General features: G+C 39.5%; 1 protein-coding gene across 1 annotated transcript; it reads left to right on the top strand.

The window, feature by feature from the left end:
• The first annotated feature begins 4526 nt into the window (after positions 1-4526).
• recql4 (RecQ helicase-like 4) lies at positions 4527-21045 on the top strand. The gene is given in 25 exon segments (XM_052092764.1): positions 4527-4793; positions 4995-5028; positions 5127-5209; positions 5315-5461; positions 7127-8133; positions 8261-8360; positions 9853-10003; positions 10074-10196; positions 10334-10486; positions 10585-10677; positions 12047-12183; positions 12258-12341; positions 12419-12607; positions 12721-12903; positions 14454-14652; positions 14778-15055; positions 15209-15346; positions 17120-17414; positions 17527-17656; positions 17726-17892; positions 20055-20105; positions 20108-20231; positions 20376-20544; positions 20638-20746; positions 20840-21045. Coding segments are annotated over 25 exon segments (4350 nt in total). The 5' UTR covers positions 4527-4709; the 3' UTR covers positions 20962-21045.
• Positions 21046-21420: the final 375 nt, after the last annotated feature.

Below are 21420 nucleotides of genomic sequence, written 5' to 3'. Positions count from 1 at the left end.
AGCCTGAAGACACTTACAGCACTTTAAGGAGTGAAAAGTCACTGAGCACAATGGATGATAACTCATCCAACAGGTATCATACTTTCATACTGTTTATTTCTTATGTCTCCTGCCACACATTTCTACTTGACTGTTATGCATACATTACCATCGCAGCGATGAAACTTTGTGACTGCAGGAAATACATTATTGAAAAACGTTACTTTCACAAAGGGAGGAGCAACTGACTGTGCATTAACGTGTGTGAATAGAAAAGCATTCCATTAATTGTCTCCTAAATGAGCCCTGTGGTTACACATTTTGACGGCATACAGGAAGAAGCTCTAAAATAACCGCTTTTAGTTGTTATTGACTCGCACATTAAGACCCACTCTACAATCAAAACATCCAACACCATTATGTCATTCTCCGAAAGAAAGACATGTTTCTCAAAACAATAAATAATTAATGCATTTTCACAAAAATGTCACATCAGATGCTTTTGCTTTTTTTTGACTAAATAAATAAAATATTTGCAGCACAACAGTATGTGCAATCCTCACAATTATTCATCATCATACGTTCATTTTTGTCATATTAAAGGGACAGTTCACCCAAAAAGGAAAATTCTCTCATCATTTACTCACCCTCATGCCATCCCAGATGTGTATGACTTTCTTTCTTCTGCTGAACACAAACAAAGATTTTTAGAAGTACATTTCAGCTCTGTAGGTCCATGCAATGCAAGTGAATGGTGACCTAAACTTTAAGTTCCAAAAAGCACATAAATGCAGCATAAAAGTAATCCATAAGACTCCAGTGGTTTAATCCATGTCTTCAGAAGTGATATGATAAGTGTGGGTGAGAAACAGATCAATATTTAAGTCATTTTTTACTATAAATTATCCTCCCTGCCCAGTAGGCGGGGATATGCACGAAGAATGCGAATTGCCAAAAACAAAACAAGCGGAAGTGAAAGTGAAAGTGGAGATTTATAGTAAAAAAAAGGACTTAACTGTTGATCTGTTTCTCACACAGACCTCTCATAGACATGCATTTAAACACAGGAGTCATGTGGATTACTTTTATGCTGCATTTATGTGCTTTTTGGAGCTTCAAAGTTCTGGCCACCATTCACTTGCGTTGTATGGACCAACAGAGCTGATATATTCTTCTTAAAAATCTTCATTTGTGTTCAGCAGAAGAAAGAAAGTCGTAAACATCTGGGATGGCATGAGGGTGAGTAAAAAAGTAGAGAATTTTCAGAGTGGGGTGAACTGTCACTTTCATTATTTGTTTTATAATGTTAGATTCGTAAACTAATTTTAATCTAGCAAAATCATACATTAGCATGCTAAATGCTAAGTAGCAATTGCTCCTTGAGAAATTCAACATACACATATTTTACTGAGCACCCGTACTCAACAGAACAAAATAACTACAGATTAAACACTATCAAGTGTCCCGCTTTTCTCAAGTTGCTCAGTCTCAGTATCATCGCAGTACTTTGTTTACGGATATTTCTTACTTGTATTGACATTCGACATTTAACTTTGTGTGCATTTACTTGCAAACTCACGCACAGAGGTCATGAAACCAGGGCTGGACTGGGAAGATAAATCTGCCCGGGATTTTACATGGCAATGGGCCCAATATTACTACGGCTCATATTAGCTTATTAGCATATTAGCACATTCGGCCTGTTTCGCGGCTGACCCTTCGGCCTGCTCGGTTCTCCCGATGGCCAGACCGCCCCTGATCGACGCAAAGTGCGTCGGCCCACCGGGAAAATGCCCGGTATGCCAGATTACCAGTCCAGCCCAAGTGTGCCGCACAAGCCCTCAAAAGTGAAGCCAAAACGTCTCGATCGCCCCCCCCCCGGTGGCTGGTCCTAGTATAGGTCATAAACCCCGCCTCCCCATGTTATTCAACGGGACGTGAGACCAACTAAACAATTAAATGACACTTCACATATCTTTTTTCCAAAGATAGTTTCTGTCATTTACTGTCGTTTCTATCACGTTGATGTCATTTCAAGTGTTTGTTGTCAAAATAAGTTTGTTTTTAGTTATTTGATGCTATAAAAACGGTGCTGTGACATCATGATTGACAGCTGTGATTGACAGGTTCTCTGAGTGAAGTAGTCACTGAAGCACCAACTGACTTTTTTTCGGGATCTTCGGAGGACTGAGGAGACTGGAGCTTTAAATGTAATATCTAAATTTCTATAATTAATTATTTCACACCGTCATAAGTCAAAAGTGCAGGGGCGTGTGCTTGCGATTGATTCAGCGAGAGTGAGGGCGGGGCCTTGATTTCGCAGCTTTACTTCCTGCTCACTACTGCGCAGGTCTGGTCCCGAAATCGCAACTGCGCAGACTCAAGTCCCAAGATGTCAGCGCCATATCGGGACACTGGCGGCTTCAGTTCTCACCAATGGAAAAGAGCGAAGGGGCGTCTTCCATCTTTTTTTAGTCTATGGTCCAGCCCTGCATGAAACTGAAGATGTTTCAGTCAACTCACGCATATTTTCTGGCCAAAGCCGTTTTATAACTTTCCTGAAGTGTGTACTGTGAGTTTATTAATTATTTCTTGCACTAAACACATAGTGTAGATTCCATAATTAACAACAGTCTGCACTTCCTGTGGATCTTAATCACAGATATGGTCAGCCTTCATATAATCATGTCAGTGGTTTACTCACATTTCATTAGCACTCTTATCTAGATGACCTCTGACCTTGTGCACTGTAGGTTCTCCAAGCATTGGGGAAGTCCTTCCATCCCGACTGTTCATTGTGATGCAATGAGAAGCTCGAGGGAAACGTATATTGTTTAAAACACACAGACATTTCTTATCAAATTCCTCCAACATCAAGTTATTAAAGTTATGTTATTTATATGAACGTTATAGCTCGTTATAGTCTTGTTTGTATCATCTCTAAGATAGCAACATTCCCACCTTTATCGCATTCACTCATTCCTTTGATTTCCGGTGATTCTTGAATGCTTGATTGTTTGTACCAACACATTATTTCTCACACAGGTGTCAAATCTGTGCATAGTGTGGACAACTCATCCTTCCCTCTGAGGTCATTTCCATACGTTTACACAAAGCAAGCTCATATATAGCCCTTGGAAAACATTTATAGCATTACTGACTTTTAAAATGTCATGTGGTGTAACCACCATGAATACATGAGAGTGTACGCAACTTAAACATAAGTTTGAAAGGTTAAAATAAAGGTGATTCGTTTTTTTTTTGCATTTTAAAGTCAAGTTTTCTCATGGCGTCACCAAAAAAAAAAAAATTACAAGAATTTAATTAGACTTTTTTTATTTACTGTCTCCGGACAGTAACACCACATGACATTTTTTTTATTACTTTAAGACCCAGAAAAAAATATATAAATTACTTTGAACTCCATAATTGAAAAGTTTTTTTAAATAATCACAGAAGTATTTTTTTTTTGTTTTTTGTGTGAATTGCATTTTTCTTTATGTATTTTTGAATAATATATTACTCGATGTGTACAAAAAATAAAAAATTAAAGTCATGTCATTGACCCATATATCAAAGTACCATGTTTTACCATCTGATATCATTACTCTACCATAGTACCACCATAGTATGTTTTAGTAAGTGTTCGGTAAGTTACTCTAAAACTACAAATTACTAACTACTAATTACATCTTCTACAGTGTAATTAGTTTACTGTATTAATTAGTGGTGGTGGCATAGTGGCTAAAGCACAGGGCTGTTAATCAGAAGGTTGCTGGTTCTAACCCCACAGCCACCACCATTGTGTCCTTGAGTAAGGCACTTAACGCCAGGTTGCTCTGGGGGGGATTGTCCCTGTAATAAGTGCACTGTAAGTCACTTTGGATAAAAGCGTCTGCCAAATGCATAAATGTAAATAAATGTAATTACTCTGTCTGAAAAGTAATTGCATTACTTATTGCTAATTACTTTCTTAAAAATGCTATCAAACTCGACCAGATGAAAAATACAAGGGTTGACATGAAACTGTTCTTTTAATTATTTTAAATAAATCATATAAAATCTAATAAATTATTAATGAACTGGCCAAAGAATTTAAGGGAGCTGCATTAAATTAGAACTCATATATTTTAACATTAGACGCTAAATGTACATTTTTTATTCACTATTGTTTTTTTTTATACAGTATTTAATGCAATTACATCAGAAGAAACTGTAATTAAATTATTGAAAAATTAAGTGTAATCTCTTACTTTAATTTTTCAGAAATATTCATGCATTAAACCCAAAACAGGGGTTAGTAAATATTATTTATTCTTAAGCTTGTCAACAAACTTAGTTTATTATAAGAGGAAGAATGTTTACTTGTTTGTATTAATACTTATTTATATATAATATAATCTGAATCCAATCTTTTAATTTGTAATTTTGGAATAAAAAGAATTTAGCAATTTGACTTTGATCTTGTTGAGGACTCTTATTATGAAATTCTCCGAAACGGAAGTGATCAATTGTTGTCATTGTTGGTTTGACATTTGGCGCGCTGAGTGACCAACATTCAACATTTCTCTTTTTATATTATAAATATTCACATATATACATATATATCTGTTTAATACAAATGATTTGGGTTTATCATCTCGTATAGCGAGTCTAATGTACACGTCGAGCTGTTTCTCAGACAGCTGTGTTTTTAATTTTATAACGTATTTGACGGATAAACTGATTAAATGGATCGATACAATGATATTAAAATCCTCTTGAAGAAATGGGAGCAGTCTTTCTTCCAAACAAACAACAGGAAACCAAACAAGGTGTTATATTGTGTTTTTTGTACGTTATATTAATATATATGATCTCAAAATGTTACTTGCTGTAGAATGATTAAATAATATAAGTGTTATATGTTGTAAATTTATGTTAAAATAGCATAATAAAATAGCATAACTGTTTAGGTCTATTGACTGTGTGTTTTAAATCATTATTAATGCACAAAAATTACTTTTCTTTTGAAGGATGACATTGATAAAGCTCCAGAGGAGACGAGAGGTAAGTATATGTGTATATGTGCTGTTTTTCATTTAATTAATTATTTAAAAAGATTAAATGTTTCTCTAAATGAATCCTGTTTTTTCACTTGCTTTCAGAACTCTATAAGGAATACAAATCACTTAAAGTAGCAAATGAACAACATGGCACAGTGCAGGAGGCTCACACGACTTCAACAACTGTGAGCAGATGATTCAGCTTTTGTCAGCCTTTTTCTTGTAGTTTCTTTAGATTGTAACCTTTCATATGTGTAGAGCCAGAAATGTATACGTTTTACTGTTTAAAGGACTCTGGGTGCTGGGGATCTCACCTAAATCGAAAGAGTCTTCCAGCTGCTGTTCCGAAACTGACATCAGACGATAAAGAGACATTGAAAGCTTCTGCCCAATACTTTGGCATGAAGTTGAAGAACAATCTTGGGTCTTTGGCAAAGGTAAATATAACGTGATATATAATGTTATTATGGAGGATGATAAATGAAAATCTGTGTGCAACCAAAGTGCTTTATAAATGTAATTGATCTTTATTACTTCGCTCATTAGTAGTGCATATAAACTGTTATTATTGCTAATTCTTTTATTTTCTCCCCAATTTGGCATGCCCAATTCCCAATGCGCTCTAAGTCCTCATGGTGGCGTAGTGACTCACCTCAATCCAGGTGGTGGAGGACGAATCTCAGTTGCCTCCGCATCTGAGACCGTCAATCCACGCATCTTATCACGTGGATTGTTTAGCGTGTTACCGTGAAGACGTAGCGCGTGTGGAGGCTTCACGCTATTCTCCGCGGCATCTACGCACAACTCGCCACATGCCCCACCGAGAGCGAGAACCACATTATAGCGACCACGAGGAGGTTACCCCATGTGACTCCATGTAAGTCTGGTTGTTTAAGAGACCTGACTGGGTCACTCGGGACACCCTGGATTCAAACTCGCGACTCCAGGTGTGGTAGTCAGCGTCAATACTCGCTGAGATACCCAGGCTCCTACTATTGCTCATTCTTAAGGGAACGGGCTTGAACAAACTAGAAGTCAACTGATAGTGGATTTTGCCAATACGATAATTAAGGTTGTGGAAAAGGCAGAAAACCGATTGTGCACCGATCAGGAAATTTGAGGCCGATACCAATCACCAATTGTTTGGCAAGTTATATGCTGCAGTTATATGCTTATGCCCCACACAGTAAAATTACATTACTTGTGAATTTCTAACATTTATTTGTATTGATAACAGTATATGAATGGTGTTATTGTCACTATCAAAGGTCATTGTGACATACTGGCCACCATTAAAAACAATGAGAGCATCACACACAGCAGAGATACGTTCAAAAATAAGAAATATATATCCACATCATCATGCTTCAAGGGCTGAGCAAGCGCTTATTCATTAGAGTAGCAGTGTATGTGTTATTCCCTGTATGCTGCAAAAAAGATCAGCCCTGAATCTAGGCACAGATTTAGGTGAAGATCGGACAATTTAGATCAGTGGCCGTTAGATTTAGACGGTGCACCCCTATTTATAAAATCGATTTATAGCATGTTAAAAAAAAAATCTTGGTCTTTCCTTGCTATAACGGGCAAAGGGACTACAGAGTCAAAAATGCATAACATCCCAAATGTTTATTTTTCAACCAAAATCTCAGTAATAATCAGGAAAAAATGAAGATTTGGTGCTATAAATGAGTCTGAAACACACCAGGGACTCTTATTTTGAAATAAGGTAAACTTGGCTCTATTACAATGCTCTATATGCAAGTATTTTCCAAATTAAGCTTCATATAGCCTCTATATATGTACCAATATTGTCAATGATGACAAATTTAGGCACTGATTTCATTTCTAGAGGCCGCTGTTATATTGTAGAATCCTCCAGCGTCGGCCACTGAGGAACACAGAGAAGAAACTAAACAAAACTATAGGCATATATGCCATAGCCATCCCCCACAACACCCTAGCATCATGGTGTGAAGTTTTTTGATGGGCTAGCACCACGCACATTTTCTTCAGAAGTAGTGTCATTTGGTATCCTGACTTCTAGATAAATGTAACGGTACAACAACAGTAAAGGTCTTCTCATTATTTTTGCAAAACTCTAGGAAAGGCCATTTTCTTTGAAGAAAGCGGTGACCCCTCGGAGAACACCAAACAAACCATTGAAGGACACTCCGGACTCACGCACAACACCAACAAGTATAGAGACCCACACACCAAAGCCTGCAAACATGTGCCCAGACCCAACCCTATCTCCACCTGTGGCCAGTACAGAATTTAAGGACGAGCCATTGGCTCCATTCCCTTCCGTCACACCCGCCAAATCCTGGTCTCCAGCCTTGGGGTCCGCACACAGGAGTGTGGAGAAACTCCAGTTCCTGAAGCAGTCCATGACCAAGAGGCTTTCTTCCGTGGATAAGTGCTGGTTGGCACGCTGCCAGGTCTTCGAAGAGGTGGAGGAACCTCGGAAACCCATCGCTGGGAATTCCGAGCCAACAGAAAACGAAAGTGTTTTACAGCCTAGTTTTATAAACAAAACGGTGTCAAATGAAGGTCAAACAGGTCTAAAAACGTCATTGGGTGAATCACGGAAAGATCCAGTGAAGTCCCCAGTAGGAGGCGCTGTTGGGCTGGATATTGAACCTGGCTCCCCGGGGCCTGATGGAGAACGGGTAAATGACAGAAATGGGGTGGGCCCAATGGGAGATGCTGAGATAGGCTCCGAGGAGGCCAGTGATGCTCCCCACAACAAGAAACACAAATCAAAGTTCAAAAAAGGTCAAGATTCTGCCGAAATCCCAAAGGCCGAAAGTAAAAAGAAAAACAGTCAAAAAAGACAAAGAAACACTGAGGATGAGGTGGATGAATCTAATGAGAAGGATGAAGGTGTAAAAAAAAGGAGGAGAACTAAGAAAGGTGAGGCAGTTGGGGAAGATCAACCCAAAAAACGAGGGAAGAAGAAAGGAAAAGCTGAGGAGGAAGAGCTGGAGGATACTACGGATGAAAAGAAAACCAAGAAACCGGCGATTGCTCAGGAGAATCTACTGGGAGAGGTGGATGAGGAAGAGGTCAGAGCTGCTAAAAATCGAGTGAGGAACACCGTCAGGGTCAGGTGAGCAACACAAACAATATGTATAATAACAACACAAACGTATGCATATATTTATATAAAATGTATTTTTTCAGTAACGTCAATACGTCTCATTCTTTACTGTTTTATCCACCACGTCTTCAACCAGTTCCAACAAAAACTCGGATGGAAATTTTGTGAAAATCAATCTGAAAAAGAAGTCTCATGTCAAAGGATTTGCTTTAAGAGGTGCCGCAATGAGAAAACAGGTGAGTAGATCATCTGAAAGACTTATTGAGACAAATTAGCTTTAAAGGAACAGTTCACCCAAAAATGGAAATTATGTTCCTTTATCAAACACATGATTTTCTTTCTTCCTTGGAACACAAAAGGAGAAGTTTAACATGTACATCTTGTGTGCTATATTCCAAGTCTTCTGAAGTCATACCAGCTTTGTGTGAGGAACTGTCTGAGCTATTCACTGAAAATCTTTGTTTCCGCCATACATCTCAAATCTCATCACACTTCTGCATATTCAAACTGGTTATATAGTTTAGTATAGTACTTTAGACTGTTTATGGATGTCTGTTTATTAACTGTATAGTGACACTAGGGATGCACCGATGTATCGTCGCCAATATTTATCAGCTAACTATTGGCGAAATTAAAACATCGGCATATCGGGGGTCTGGGTAGCTCAGTGGTAAAGACGCTGGCTACCACCCCTGGAGTTCGCTAGTTTGAATCCAGGGCGTGCTGAGTGACTCCAGCTGGGTCTCCTAAGCAACCAAATTGGCCTGGTTGCTAGGGAGGGTAGGGTCACACGGGGTATATCGCTATAATGTGGTTCGCTCTCGGTGGGTGCGTGGTGAGTTGGGTGGTGGATGGCGTGAAGCCTCCACACTCGCTATATCTCCATGGTAACGCATTCAACAAGCCACGTGATAAGATGCGTGGGTTGACGGTCTCAGACGTGGAGGCAACTGAGATTCGTCCTCCGCCACCCGGATAGAGGCAAGTCACTACGCCACCTCGAGGACTTTGGGAAGTGGACATTCCAAATTTTGAGAAAAAGGGGGACAAAAAATGCATATCGGTAATAAGCATGAAAACGGACATACGAAAAGCTGATAATTAATTAGTAACACACTTTGTAAAAACTGTGAATTCAAAAGCACAATCCAGAAATAATAATAGCCACAATTTGTTGAAGGGTTGCCATTCCTAAGAACATTTATTATTTAATTTCTATGGCTCTATCTGTCATGGGTGAACACGTACCGTGGCTGAATCTCTCAGGTCTACCCGACAGTGAGAAGAGACGTATTTCGGGAGCCCCAGTGGAAACTGGACAAGCTCTATTTGGTCTGGCTGTCACCCTTATGTAGCAGCGCTGCAACGACAAAAAAGAGGAAAATGCTTTTAAATTGTGCCTTCCTAGAAAGTCCATACCCCACCAGGCTCCCTGGTTCCTATTTCCTTAAAAGGCTGCATTTTAAACGCAAAAATGACTTCTAAAAAAGTTTTAGAAGTACAAAATTAGTACTTAATTTTAAAAAAAAAAAGAAAAAATTTTCATATCAATCATCATGTTATCATATTCATTTTTCTTTCACTGTGGCTCTCTTTAAAATGTTGGCATGACATGTGAGCAACAGATCGGTGCAAATTATTAATTGTTACGACACAAATTAATATAGAATTCAAATGAGGTGTGTTGCACAAATGTGTGATGGTTTTGCTGATGTTTTGCAATTACAGATGTACATGCAGAAGTTCCAGCTTAAGGGTGAGCGGTTCGGAGGTGGGTTCGGGCGGGGAAGAGGGCGGTTCGGTGGCTTCAATCGTCAAGGCGACACCTGCTACAAGTGTGGCGGTACAGGTCACTGGTCTCGAGACTGTCGAGGAAGAGGTGAGGTGTGGCACGGGCTCTCACGAATATTTGATTGCTATGTTAATGATAACCTAGGTTTGGGTTTCAGCTCCTGCTGTGAGTTCTGCAGAACAACAGGACACCCCAGCAGAAGAGGAGGAGGAGGAGTTTGATCTGCCCACTCTGGAGGAGGTCGCCCGGGCGACAGGAACTCTGCGGTCAGAGCCGTTTGGTGGGTCTATATAGGCTTTCATCTACAATGGTTTGTAAAGGGCAAACATCACGGCTGTTACTGTTGCTCACATGTATGGTTAGGGATTCAACGATCCTTCAAGTACTAAAAATCTATGTCTGTGTTTTTCCCTGCAGTAGCACCTCCCCCTGTGGGCGGGGACACATCTGAGAAGGAGGGGCAGGGGGCGGAGGTACTGCTCAACATAATTAGACCCGACTACGAGCGGCCCGCCCCTCCTCCACCCATGGAGCCACTTTACAACGTAAAGGATGATGGGAAAGTTCAAGGTACGTTATATGGATTGTTATTGTCAGGTAAAAACTTTACACAGCACAACCTGTATAAATCATCATTTATTATTATTTTGTGCCTATATATCCCACAGATGTGCCTCCAGAGGTGTATGAAGCTCTGCGGGACTTTGGTTATAAATCCTTCAGGCCTGGTCAAGAGACGGCCATCATGAGGATCCTTTCAGGTGAAGCAAAAATCTGTTTTACAGTGAGACATTTACAATGGAAGTCAATGGGGTAAATCCGTAAACGATAAAATACTCACTGTTTCAAAAGTATAGCCACAAGACAAAGGATAGGTGTGTATCCAAAAATTGGCCCCATTCACTTCCATTGTAAGTGTCTCCTTCTTTTCAGCTGGTGGATCCACATTCACCACATGATGTTTCAGACTCTCTCAAATGGGCTCCGGATTCATAAGGATTTATTTTTGCGAGTCTAATGGTGCGTTCACATACAATGTGAAGCGAGCGTTTCACACGGCACGATTACTCACAAAGTCAATGCAAAGATGTGAATAGATTCAAATTCGCGCCGGGCAACATGAATGAAGCAAATGACTCGACTTGAATGCGCAAAAACGCTTCATTCGCGTATTCGCTAGAGTTGAAATCCGCACGACGTGTTGACGTGAAAGCCTATCAGCATTGAGATTGTCCGTATGTCACTGACGTACTGACGTAGTAGCAGAAGAAATCTGGAAAAATGGATGGAAACATTGTTGTAGCGGTGTGTGGGCACCCGGAATTGTATGACACAACGTCATACATGCACAGAGACCGGACGTCGAAAAAAGACATCGCTTGGAGGAAAGTGAGCGAGGAAGTTGAACTACCTGGTAAGTTCTGAAAATATGCGCGTCTACTTGATTCCAGCTATTGGTTGTACTTTACTGTGAACCAAGTCGTAGAAGCCCCTCCTCCTGTCCTTTTCCGGAAGAGAAGTGGGAATACTCGCGGGTTCGTGTTACTCGTGCGAACGCAAGTTTAAACGCACATTTATAATCCAGCGGTCAAACTCGCGCGAGCAGAACATTTTATTTGCGTTGTGTGTGAACGCACCATAAGGCTTTGTTTATCAACTGTTGTAAAATGTTTTCAGGTCAAAAAAAGGTCAAGTCACACAATTGTGTTTATGATTGATCGGGGCATGTACTGTACATGTACGGTGCATATATCCGATATTAACTGAATTAATTTTGGGGGCATTTTTATCACTTTCAGTGGCATTTTTGCCCTAAGCACCCATTAATTTCTGACCTTGGACCCGGACATAAAAAAGTTCTGATCTGACAGCTCAGACTGAAACAGATTTCCCAAAAATTTTATGCAGTTCAGACTTAAAACGATGCTTTAAAAATAGTTTTTTGTTCCATCTGTCAGAAATGGATTTCCAAAATTTGATTTTCAAACCTCTTATGGGTTTTTGCAGCTCAGACAACCAAACCAATTTGACTTGGCCTAACAATCAGATTTTGACAATCCGTGTGCACAAAACCTAAGAAAATGCCATCCTCTGATTCAAACCGTGACTTGATTTGCTGTTTTTATTTAGGTCTGTCCACACTGGTTGTGCTGTCCACCGGCATGGGAAAGTCTTTGTGCTACCAGCTTCCTGCATACCTGTATGCTCAGAGGTCAAAGTGCATCACGCTGGTCGTGTCTCCTCTTGTGTCTCTAATGGACGATCAGGTGCGATCAATGGTTATATTTGAGTAAAGGAAATGTTTTTTATTCAGTTGTAACACTGTTTAATGTTTGTGTAGCTCTCTGGACTCCCATTGAATCTGAAAGCCGCCTGTATCCACTCAAACATGTCTCGGAAACAGAGAGAGACGGCTATTGAAAAGGTAAATGATTTATAATATGCTATAAATAAAGTGTATGTTTTACAGAATGATTTTAATGGATAAATCTGTGTGTGTAGGTGAAGGCCGGTCTGGTGCATGTGCTGCTGTTGTCTCCTGAAGCTCTGGTCGGCGGAGGTCACTCGGGGTCAGGTTGCCTCCCTCCTGCAGATCAGCTCCCCCCGGTGGCCTTCGCCTGTATTGACGAGGCTCACTGTGTGTCTGAATGGTCGCACAACTTCAGGCCCTGTTACCTGAGACTCTGCAAGGTGGGGATCTCGTCTTTGACTTTGTATAATTACTAATTAAATCATTAGGACGTGATTGAATTAACTTTGTGTGTGCTTGCGTATTTGTTTGGGTGTGTGGTTGTGCTGTGTAGGTGCTCAGAGATCGGTTGGGTGTGCGTTGTCTCCTGGGTCTCACCGCCACAGCCACTCTGTCCACAGCGCTGGACATCGCCCGTCACCTGAACATCAGCGATCAGGACGGAATCGCTGTCCGCTCTGCAGCTGTCCCACACAACCTGCAGCTGTCCGTGTCTATGGACAGAGACAAAGAACAGGTGTGTGTGTCGCATGTAGGGCTCAAAATTCATTCCCAGTTGTTTACAGCGATCTACAGGCCATACATTTTTCTTACTGGCCATGAATCTGTATTCTGCATTCGAAGTCGTCCGGTAGTGGACTTAACCGATAACTAAGGTGGTGGAAAAGGCTGATAACCGATTAATCACCAAACAATGTTTGTGCTGACGAAGCACATTTCTATATAGTCGCATTTTTCTTTGCATACTGTCACTTCAATTGAGAACAAAATATCTAATCAAAATAATAAAATATGCAACCGATGGTGTATTTTGCCGACACCGATAACTAAGGTGGTGGAAAAGGCCGATAACTGATTAATCGGCTGATAGTTTTTACAATCGATTTATTGCAAATCCTCACAAGGTGTCGGTGAGTCTGCTGTTATACTGCTGTTTAAACAAAACAAACTATCGACAACTATCGGCATAGATTTTCACTGATAACCGATAGTTTCCAAATAGCAACTATTGGCATCGATTAATCGGTAAAACCGATATATTGGTCAACCTCTAGAATATTGTCAGTGATGACAGATTTAGATGTAGCCAATCCCATGAGATATCAGTAATTGTTTTTAATATTTCTAGAAGCCGCTATTATACTGTATATAACTGTAGACTCCACCAGCGTCGTCCACAGAGGAAGATATGTTATTAAATAAAAAAAATGTAAGATATCGGTAACTATCGGCATTGATTTTTTTTGCTGATAACCGATAGTTCAAAAATCGGCTATCGGCATCGATTAATCTGTAAATCTTATCACGTGGCTTGCTGAGTGCGTTACCGCGGAGACGTAGTGCGCGTGGAGGCTTCGCGCTATTCTCCGCGGCATCCACGCACAACTCACCAGGTGCCCCACTGAGAGCGAACCAAATTATAGCGACCACGAGGAGGTTACCCCATGTGACTCTACCCTCCCTAGCAACCGGGCCAATTTGGTTGCTTAGGAGACCTGGCTGGAGTCACTCAGCTTGCCCTGGATTCGAACTCGCGACCTCCAGGTGTGGTAGTCAGCGTCTTTACTCGCTGAGCTACCCAGACCCCCAATCAGCATTATTTTTGACAAATATGTTTTTTTTTAGTCTTTATTAAAATAGAATATATTTGCCCTTTTCTTCCCCTTATTTTTCCACATATTTTTCTCTGTAACTGTCACGCACACAAAAAAAAAGGTGATATATCTGTCTATAGCTGCTGTTATACTGTAGAATAAAGCCTTTCTAACTGGAGAGGAACACTGTGAAAAAAACCCAAAACAAACTATCGGCACCGATTAATCGGTAAAACCGATATATCTGTCTATATATGTTTTTTGTCTTTATAAAAATAGAATACATTTGTCAATTTTTCCCCCTTATTTTTCACTGCAACTGTCTCACACACACACACACACACACACACACACACTCAAATCAAGACACATCAGATTATCATTCTTATAATGTTCCTAATAAAGTGACTAGCCAAGATGTTTCATATCTATTGTAACTGTGATGTTGTGTGTGAATTGCGTTCTTCTACAGGCCCTTGTGTCTTTACTGAAGGGAGTACGCTTTGGTGCCCTAGAGTCTGTTATCGTGTACTGCACCAGACGAGAGGAGACGTCCCGCATCGCTGCACTGCTGCGCACCTGCCTGCAGGGGGTGATCTTGAGAGAGTCGAAGAAACCAGTCCTAGAGGATGAGGAGGAAAACCCTGTGGGGAAGAAGAAGAAAGCTCTGGGTAAAAGCCTCACTGTCATACTAGGGGTCGTTCATATTTAGATCGCCCAGCCCTATATCACACATAAAAATAGAGACTGGTCATTTAATGTAAGTGTTTACTTTTGTGCTTCCGTTGTATCTCAGCCAGGAAGAAGATCCGTAAGCCGCTGAAGTGGATTGCGGAAGCTTATCACGCTGGAATGTCCGCGTCGGAGAGGCGGCGAGTGCAGAATAACTTCATGTGTGGCGAGCTGCGTGTGGTGGTGGCGACCGTGGCTTTTGGAATGGGGCTGGACAAATCAGACGTGCGCGGAATCATACACTACAACATGCCCAAGAGTTTCGAGAGCTATGTGCAGGAGATCGGCCGAGCGGGACGTGACGGACATCCAGCACACTGCCACCTGTTTCTAGATCCAGAGGTCTGTGTGTTCGCTTGTATCCTTCTATTCTGTTTAATTCCATTCTGTACTATTCTGTTCTGCTCCATAATATAATACAGTGCGCATATACTATTTTAGATGTTATACATGTTATATTATAGTCCATATCTGACCATGATGTTTTGATTTCAGGGTGGAGACCTGCATGAACTGCGCAGGCACATCTATGCAGACACAGTGGATTATTATACAGTGAAGAAACTGGTACAGAAGGTTTTTCCTCCTTGTAAATGCAGACAGATTCAGCAGAAGCAGCAGGACTTGGCACAGGTAACTCTTGAGTTCACTTACACCCTTTCAAATAAGTTTATCCTGGTAATATTAAAGGGATATTGGTAAATTCTCTCATCATTTACTCACTTTCGTGCCATCCCAGATGTGTGTGACTTCTGCTGAACACAAACAAAGATTTTAAGAAGAATATTTGAGCTCTGAAGTTCCATACAATGCAAGCAAATGGTAATCGGACCATTTTAAGCTCCGAAAAGCACATAAAGGCAGCATAAAAGTAATCCATATGACTCCAGTGGTTAAATCCATGTCTTCTGAAGTGATGCAATCACTTTGGGTGAGAAACTGATCAATGTTTAAATATTTTTTTATTACTATAAATCTCCACTTTCACAGTTTTTAACATTCTGAAAGTGAAAGTGGAGATTTATGGTAAAGAAGGATTTTGATATTGACCTGTTTCTCACCCAAAGTGATTGCATCACTTCAGAAGACATGGATTTAACACTGGAGTCATATGGATTACTTTTATACTGCCTTTATGTGCTTTTTGGAGCTTCAAAGTTATGGTCACCATTCACTTGTATTCTATCGACCCACAGAGCTGAGATGTTCTTCTAAAATCTTTTGTTTGTGCTCAGCAGAAGAAAGAAATCAGCCAAGACCTCAGAAAATAAATTGTGTACCTCCACAAGTCTGGTTCATCCTTGGGAGCAATTTCCAAATGCCTGAAGGTGCCACGTTCATCTGTACAAACAATAGTATGCAAGTATAAACACCATGGGACCACACAGCCATCATACCGCCCAGAGAGGAGACTCACTCTGTCTCTTAGAGATGAACGTAGTTTGGTGCAAAAAGTGCAAATCAATCCCAGAACAACAGCAAAGGACCTTGTGAAGATGCTGGAGGAAACAGGTTGACATGTATCTATATCCACAGTAAAACCAGTCCTATATTGACATAACCTGAATGGCTGCTCAGCAAGGAAGAAGCCATTGCTCCAAAACCACCATAAAAAAGCCAGACTACAGTTTGCAAGTGCACATGGGGACAAAGATCTTACTTTTTGGAGAAATGTCCTCTGGTCTGATGAAACAAGATTGAACTGTTTGGCCATAATGACCATCATTATGTTTGGAGGGAAAAGGGTTAGTCTTGTAAGCCAAAGAACACCATCCCAACCATGAAGCATGGGGGTGGCAGCATCATGTTCTGGGGGGTGCTTTGCTGCAGGAGGGACTGGTGCTTCACAAAATAGATGACATCATGAGGAAGGAGAATTATGTGGATATATTGAAGCAACTTCTCAAGACATCAGGAAGTTGAAGCTCGGTCGCAAATGGGTCTTCCAAATGGACAATGACCCCAAGCATACCTCCAAAGTGATTAAGGAAAACAAAGTCAAGGGATTGGAGTGGCATCACAAATCCCTGACCTCAATCTGATTCAAATTTAATTTGTGGGCAGAACTGAAAAAGCGTGTGCGAGCAAGAAGTCCTACAAACCTGACTCCGTTACACCAGTTCTGTCTGGAGGAATGGGACAAAATTCCAGCAACTTATTGTGAGAAGCTTGTGGAGGGATACCCAAAGCGTTTGACCCAAGTTAAACCATTTATAGGCAATGCTACCATATACTAACAAAGTGTAAATAAACTTCTGACTTCAACTGTATATAAAAGTTGTAAATAGCCTGGAATATTCCTTTAATGCACTCTGATATCAAACATACCACCTGACTTCTAAAGTGTCTTTTGAAAAGAGTTTTATTGTGGGTTGATTTGATTGAGGTGTATGTCGCCCCCTGTAGGCGGTGGAGGTGTCTGACAGTGAGTTATTGGAGATGGAAGTTTGTGAGGAGACCGACCCACATCAGGATCAACTAACAGACCAACAACCACCACAGACACACACTACACATGAGCAGAACAAACCAACACCGACGGCTGAAGGGGAGCCAGAGCAGTCCATTACTGCAGAGAGAGAGGGGGAGAGTGAGAGCGGTCTGATAATGAGTGACGTGTGTGTACAGCGCGCATGTCACACGCATGAGAGAGCCGTTCCCATGCAGGAGACTGTGGAATCTCTCGACATCACTGAAGAGAGTGAGAACACTTACGTAAATTAGTTTATGTACATACTAGAGCCACTATGGCATCAGGCATGTTAGATTTGATGAGGTTTAACATCACTGTTTATTATTTGTGTGTGTTTTAGGTGTGGAAACTCTGTTGTGTTACCTGGAGCTGCATCCTCAGCAGTGGGTGGAGCTTCTCCATCCGACTCTGTCCGTCTGTAAGCTGCAGTGCTACGGTGGACCACAACAACTGCGTAAACTCACTAAACTGTAAGTTACACTCTCACATTGTGTCTTTAAAGTAGACTTCCATGTTTTTAATGAGATGGATGATGTTAGGTGCCCACCGATTGCTGTGACGTTGGCACGGAAACGCATGGCAGGTGAGCGTGTGGAGTCGTGTGACTCTCTGGAGTTTGACGTGGTGGAGTTGGCGGACACCATGGGCTGGCAGCTTCCTCTGGTGAAGAGAGGCCTAAGACAACTGCAGTGGAGCTCAGACGCAGGTGAGACTTCACCTTGTTTTGGAGGTTCATGCATGGCATGACATCATTGAAAGATATTCAAGGGTTTTGAGTGAGACACTTAGTAGCAAGTGAGTGTAAGTGTTCTTGGGCAGAACTGAAATGTGGACCAGATTTGACAAATAACCAATACATTTATACTCTTCTATTCTGTTTTTATTTGTTCCATTTTTTTGTTCTTTCTATTCTATGCTGATATATTCAATTTTGATCTGTTTGATTCTATTTGTATATTGGGTTTTATGTTCTGTTTTTTCCTGCTCTATTCTATTTTAATTTGTTCTTATATATTCCATTTATTGTTCTATTCTATTTTTGTATTTGTTCTATCTATTATATTCTGATTTGTTTGTTCTTTTCTTTTCTGATCTTGTTCTATTTATTCTATTCTGTTTTATTCTATTTTGTCTGCTCTATTTGATCTTTTCTATTGTATTTTGATCGGTTCTGTTTTTCTGTTCCATCTATTGTATTCCAATCTGTTCTATTCTATTTATATTTGGATCGGTTCGTTCCTTTTCTAATGTGTTATGTTTATTCTGTTCTATTTTATTCTGATCTTGTTCTATCTATTATATTGTTTTATTCTAAACTTCTATTTTGTCTGGTCCATTTTTTATTTTGTTTTATCTATTGTATTCTGATCTGTTTTGTTATTTTCTGTTCTGGTCTTGTTCTATCAATTCTATTCTGTTTTATTCTATTTTGATCTGTTAAATCTTCCTGTTCTATTCTATTTTGATATTTTTTTTATTTTGTTTTATCTATTGTATTCTGATCCGTTTTGTTCTGTTCTGGTCTTGATCTATCAATTCTATTTTATTCTATTTTGATCTGTTACATTTCCTGTTCTATTGTAGTCTGTTTTCATATGTTTTTATTTTGTTTTATCTATTGTATTCTGATCCGTTTTGTTCTTTTCTGTTCTGGTCTTGTTCTATCAATTCTATTCTATTTTGATCTGTTAAATCTTCCTGTTCTATTCTATTTTTATCAGTTTTTTATTTTGTTTTATCTATTTTATTCTGATCTGTTTTGTTCTTTTCTGTTCTGGTCTTGTTCTATCAATTCTATTCTGTTTTATTCTATTTTGATCTGTTAAATCTTCCTGTTCTATTCTATTTTGATATTTTTTTTATTTTGTTTTATCTATTGTATTCTGATCCGTTTTGTTTTGTTCTGGTCTTGTTCTATCAATTCTATTCTATTTTGATCTGTTAAATTTCCTGTTCTATTCTGTTTTTATGTTTTTTATTTTGTTAATTGTATTCTATTTTGATCTATTTTTATTTTGTTTTATCTATTATATTCTGATCTGTTTTGTTCTGATCTTGTTCAATCAATTCTATTCTATTTTATTCTATTTTGATCTGTTAAATTTCCTGTTCAATTGTATTCTGTTTTGATCTGTTTTTATTTTGTTTTATCTATTCTGTTTTATTCTTTTCTGTTCTGGTCTTGTTCTATCAATTCTATTCTGTTTTATTCTTTTTTGATCTGTTATATTTTCCTATTCTATTTTGATCAGTTTTTTTTATTTTAGTTTTATTTATTGTATTCAGATCTGTTTTGTTCTATTCTTGTTCCATTTAATTCTATTCTGTTTTATTCTATTTTGTCTGCTCTATTTTATTTCTGTTCTGGTCTTTTCTATTGTATTTTGATTGGTTCTGTTTTTTACCCCCAATCTATTCTGATCCATTTAATGTTTTTGTTTTATTTTATTCTGATCTTGTTCAATCGATTCTATTGTTTTATTCTAAACTGTTCTTTTTTATATCTGTTCTATCTATTCTATTCAGATATGTTCTATTCTCTTCTATTCTATTTTTATCTGTTCTATTTTACTGTTCTGTTCGATCTATCCACATTTTTCTATTCTATTTTGATCTGTTTTTTATTTAGTTTTATCTATTGTATTCTGATCTTTTTTGTTCTTTTCTGTTCTATTCATGTTCCATCAATTCTATTCTGGTTTATTCTATTTTGTCTGCTCTGTTTTATTTCTGTTCTGATCTTTTCTATTGTATTTTGATTAGTTCTATTCTGATCTATCTATTATACTTTGATCTGTTCTTTTTATTAGTTTATATTCTATTGTATTCTATTGTAAAGCTATGTTTTTTCCTCATGTTCGTATGGAGGCACAGGACGGAGTGGCATCCACGTGGAGTTCTCGGCTCTGTCCTTCTACTTCGTTCTTACGGCGACCTGACGGCGGATGAACTGGATGCGGTTTGTGCGTTCCTGCACAGCAGGGTGATGGCACAGGAGAGAACACAGTTATATCAGCTCAAAACCGGTTTCAAAGCCTTTCGCAGGTCAGACGCACTGATTCAACTTTGATTTTGTGATATAATTATGGGTTCAAATCATAGAAAACTGGACTAAAGCTAAACGAATGCTACAAATTGTAGAATATGTTCCTTTAAAAATGATGATTTCATGTGTGTGTTTTTGTGCAGTGTTGCGTATCGTAACTGCAGTTTGTGTACGGATGATCTGGACGACAGCAGAAGTCAGTCACTGAAGGAACTGCTGCGAGATTACTTTGATAAGAGGAGGAGTCTGGACCTGAGTAAACACTATCAGGAGGAAGAGGACGATGAGGAGGAAGCTCTCAACAAATGCAAGGTGTGATTTGTCATTACCCTGATGTTGCTCCATTACGCTCTATGAATAAACACCGTTTATAAATGAATGCTGGCTGGTTTGTTTTTCTCTCAGATGAGGGACTGGGAGGATCAGATCTGTGCTGATATCAGGGGCTTCCTGTGCAGTCGTAGCGATGAGAAGTTCTCAGGACGAGCTGTAGCCAGAATATTCCACGGCATCGGTGCGTGACCTCTCATTTTATTATCTTCTCTCCGTCATGTTTTGTTGAAGAGTAATTCACCAGCATATTCTGCTCTCGTCTTTCCCCCTACAGGAAGTCCATGTTATCCAGCACAAACCTACGGCCGCGACCGCAGATACTGGAGAAAATATATTCAGTTTGATTTCAATGAGATCATACGCTTAGCTACTCAAGAGATCATTAGAACAAGATAACAGACTCATGACCTGTTCAAAGTGAAACTAGAATCTGAATCTATTTATCTTTATTTGTTAACTTTTAATATTACCGTATACACATTAAAGACTATTTTCAAAAGTTGTAGCTGGCGAATTCGTTTTTTTGTATGTGGGTCATTCTTGGGATTCGATCATTTTTCAGATTTTTCTTTTCTAATTCCATCTTCATTTGAGTCATTGTCTGAATATACGACTCCAGTGGTTTAATCCATGTCTTCTGAAGTGACCCAGTTGGTTGTAGGTGAGAAAGGACCAAAATATAACTCCTTTTTCACTATAAATGTTGACATCAGCAGTCTCCTATGCGATCATGATTTCAAGCTCGATTACACTTCCTAGCGCCATCTAGTACTCTGTGCATGCATGAAGAACAAGGAAGTGTAATCGAGCTTGAAATCATGATCGTGCCTGGAGAGTGCAATGGCAACATGTCAG

This window comes from Xyrauchen texanus, chromosome 26, assembly GCF_025860055.1.
Source record: "Xyrauchen texanus isolate HMW12.3.18 chromosome 26, RBS_HiC_50CHRs, whole genome shotgun sequence".
In the NCBI taxonomy this organism is placed as follows: Eukaryota; Metazoa; Chordata; class Actinopteri; order Cypriniformes; family Catostomidae; genus Xyrauchen; species Xyrauchen texanus.
The sequence above is the reverse complement of the archived record's forward strand: the minus strand, read 5'-3'. Positions and strand labels throughout refer to the sequence as shown.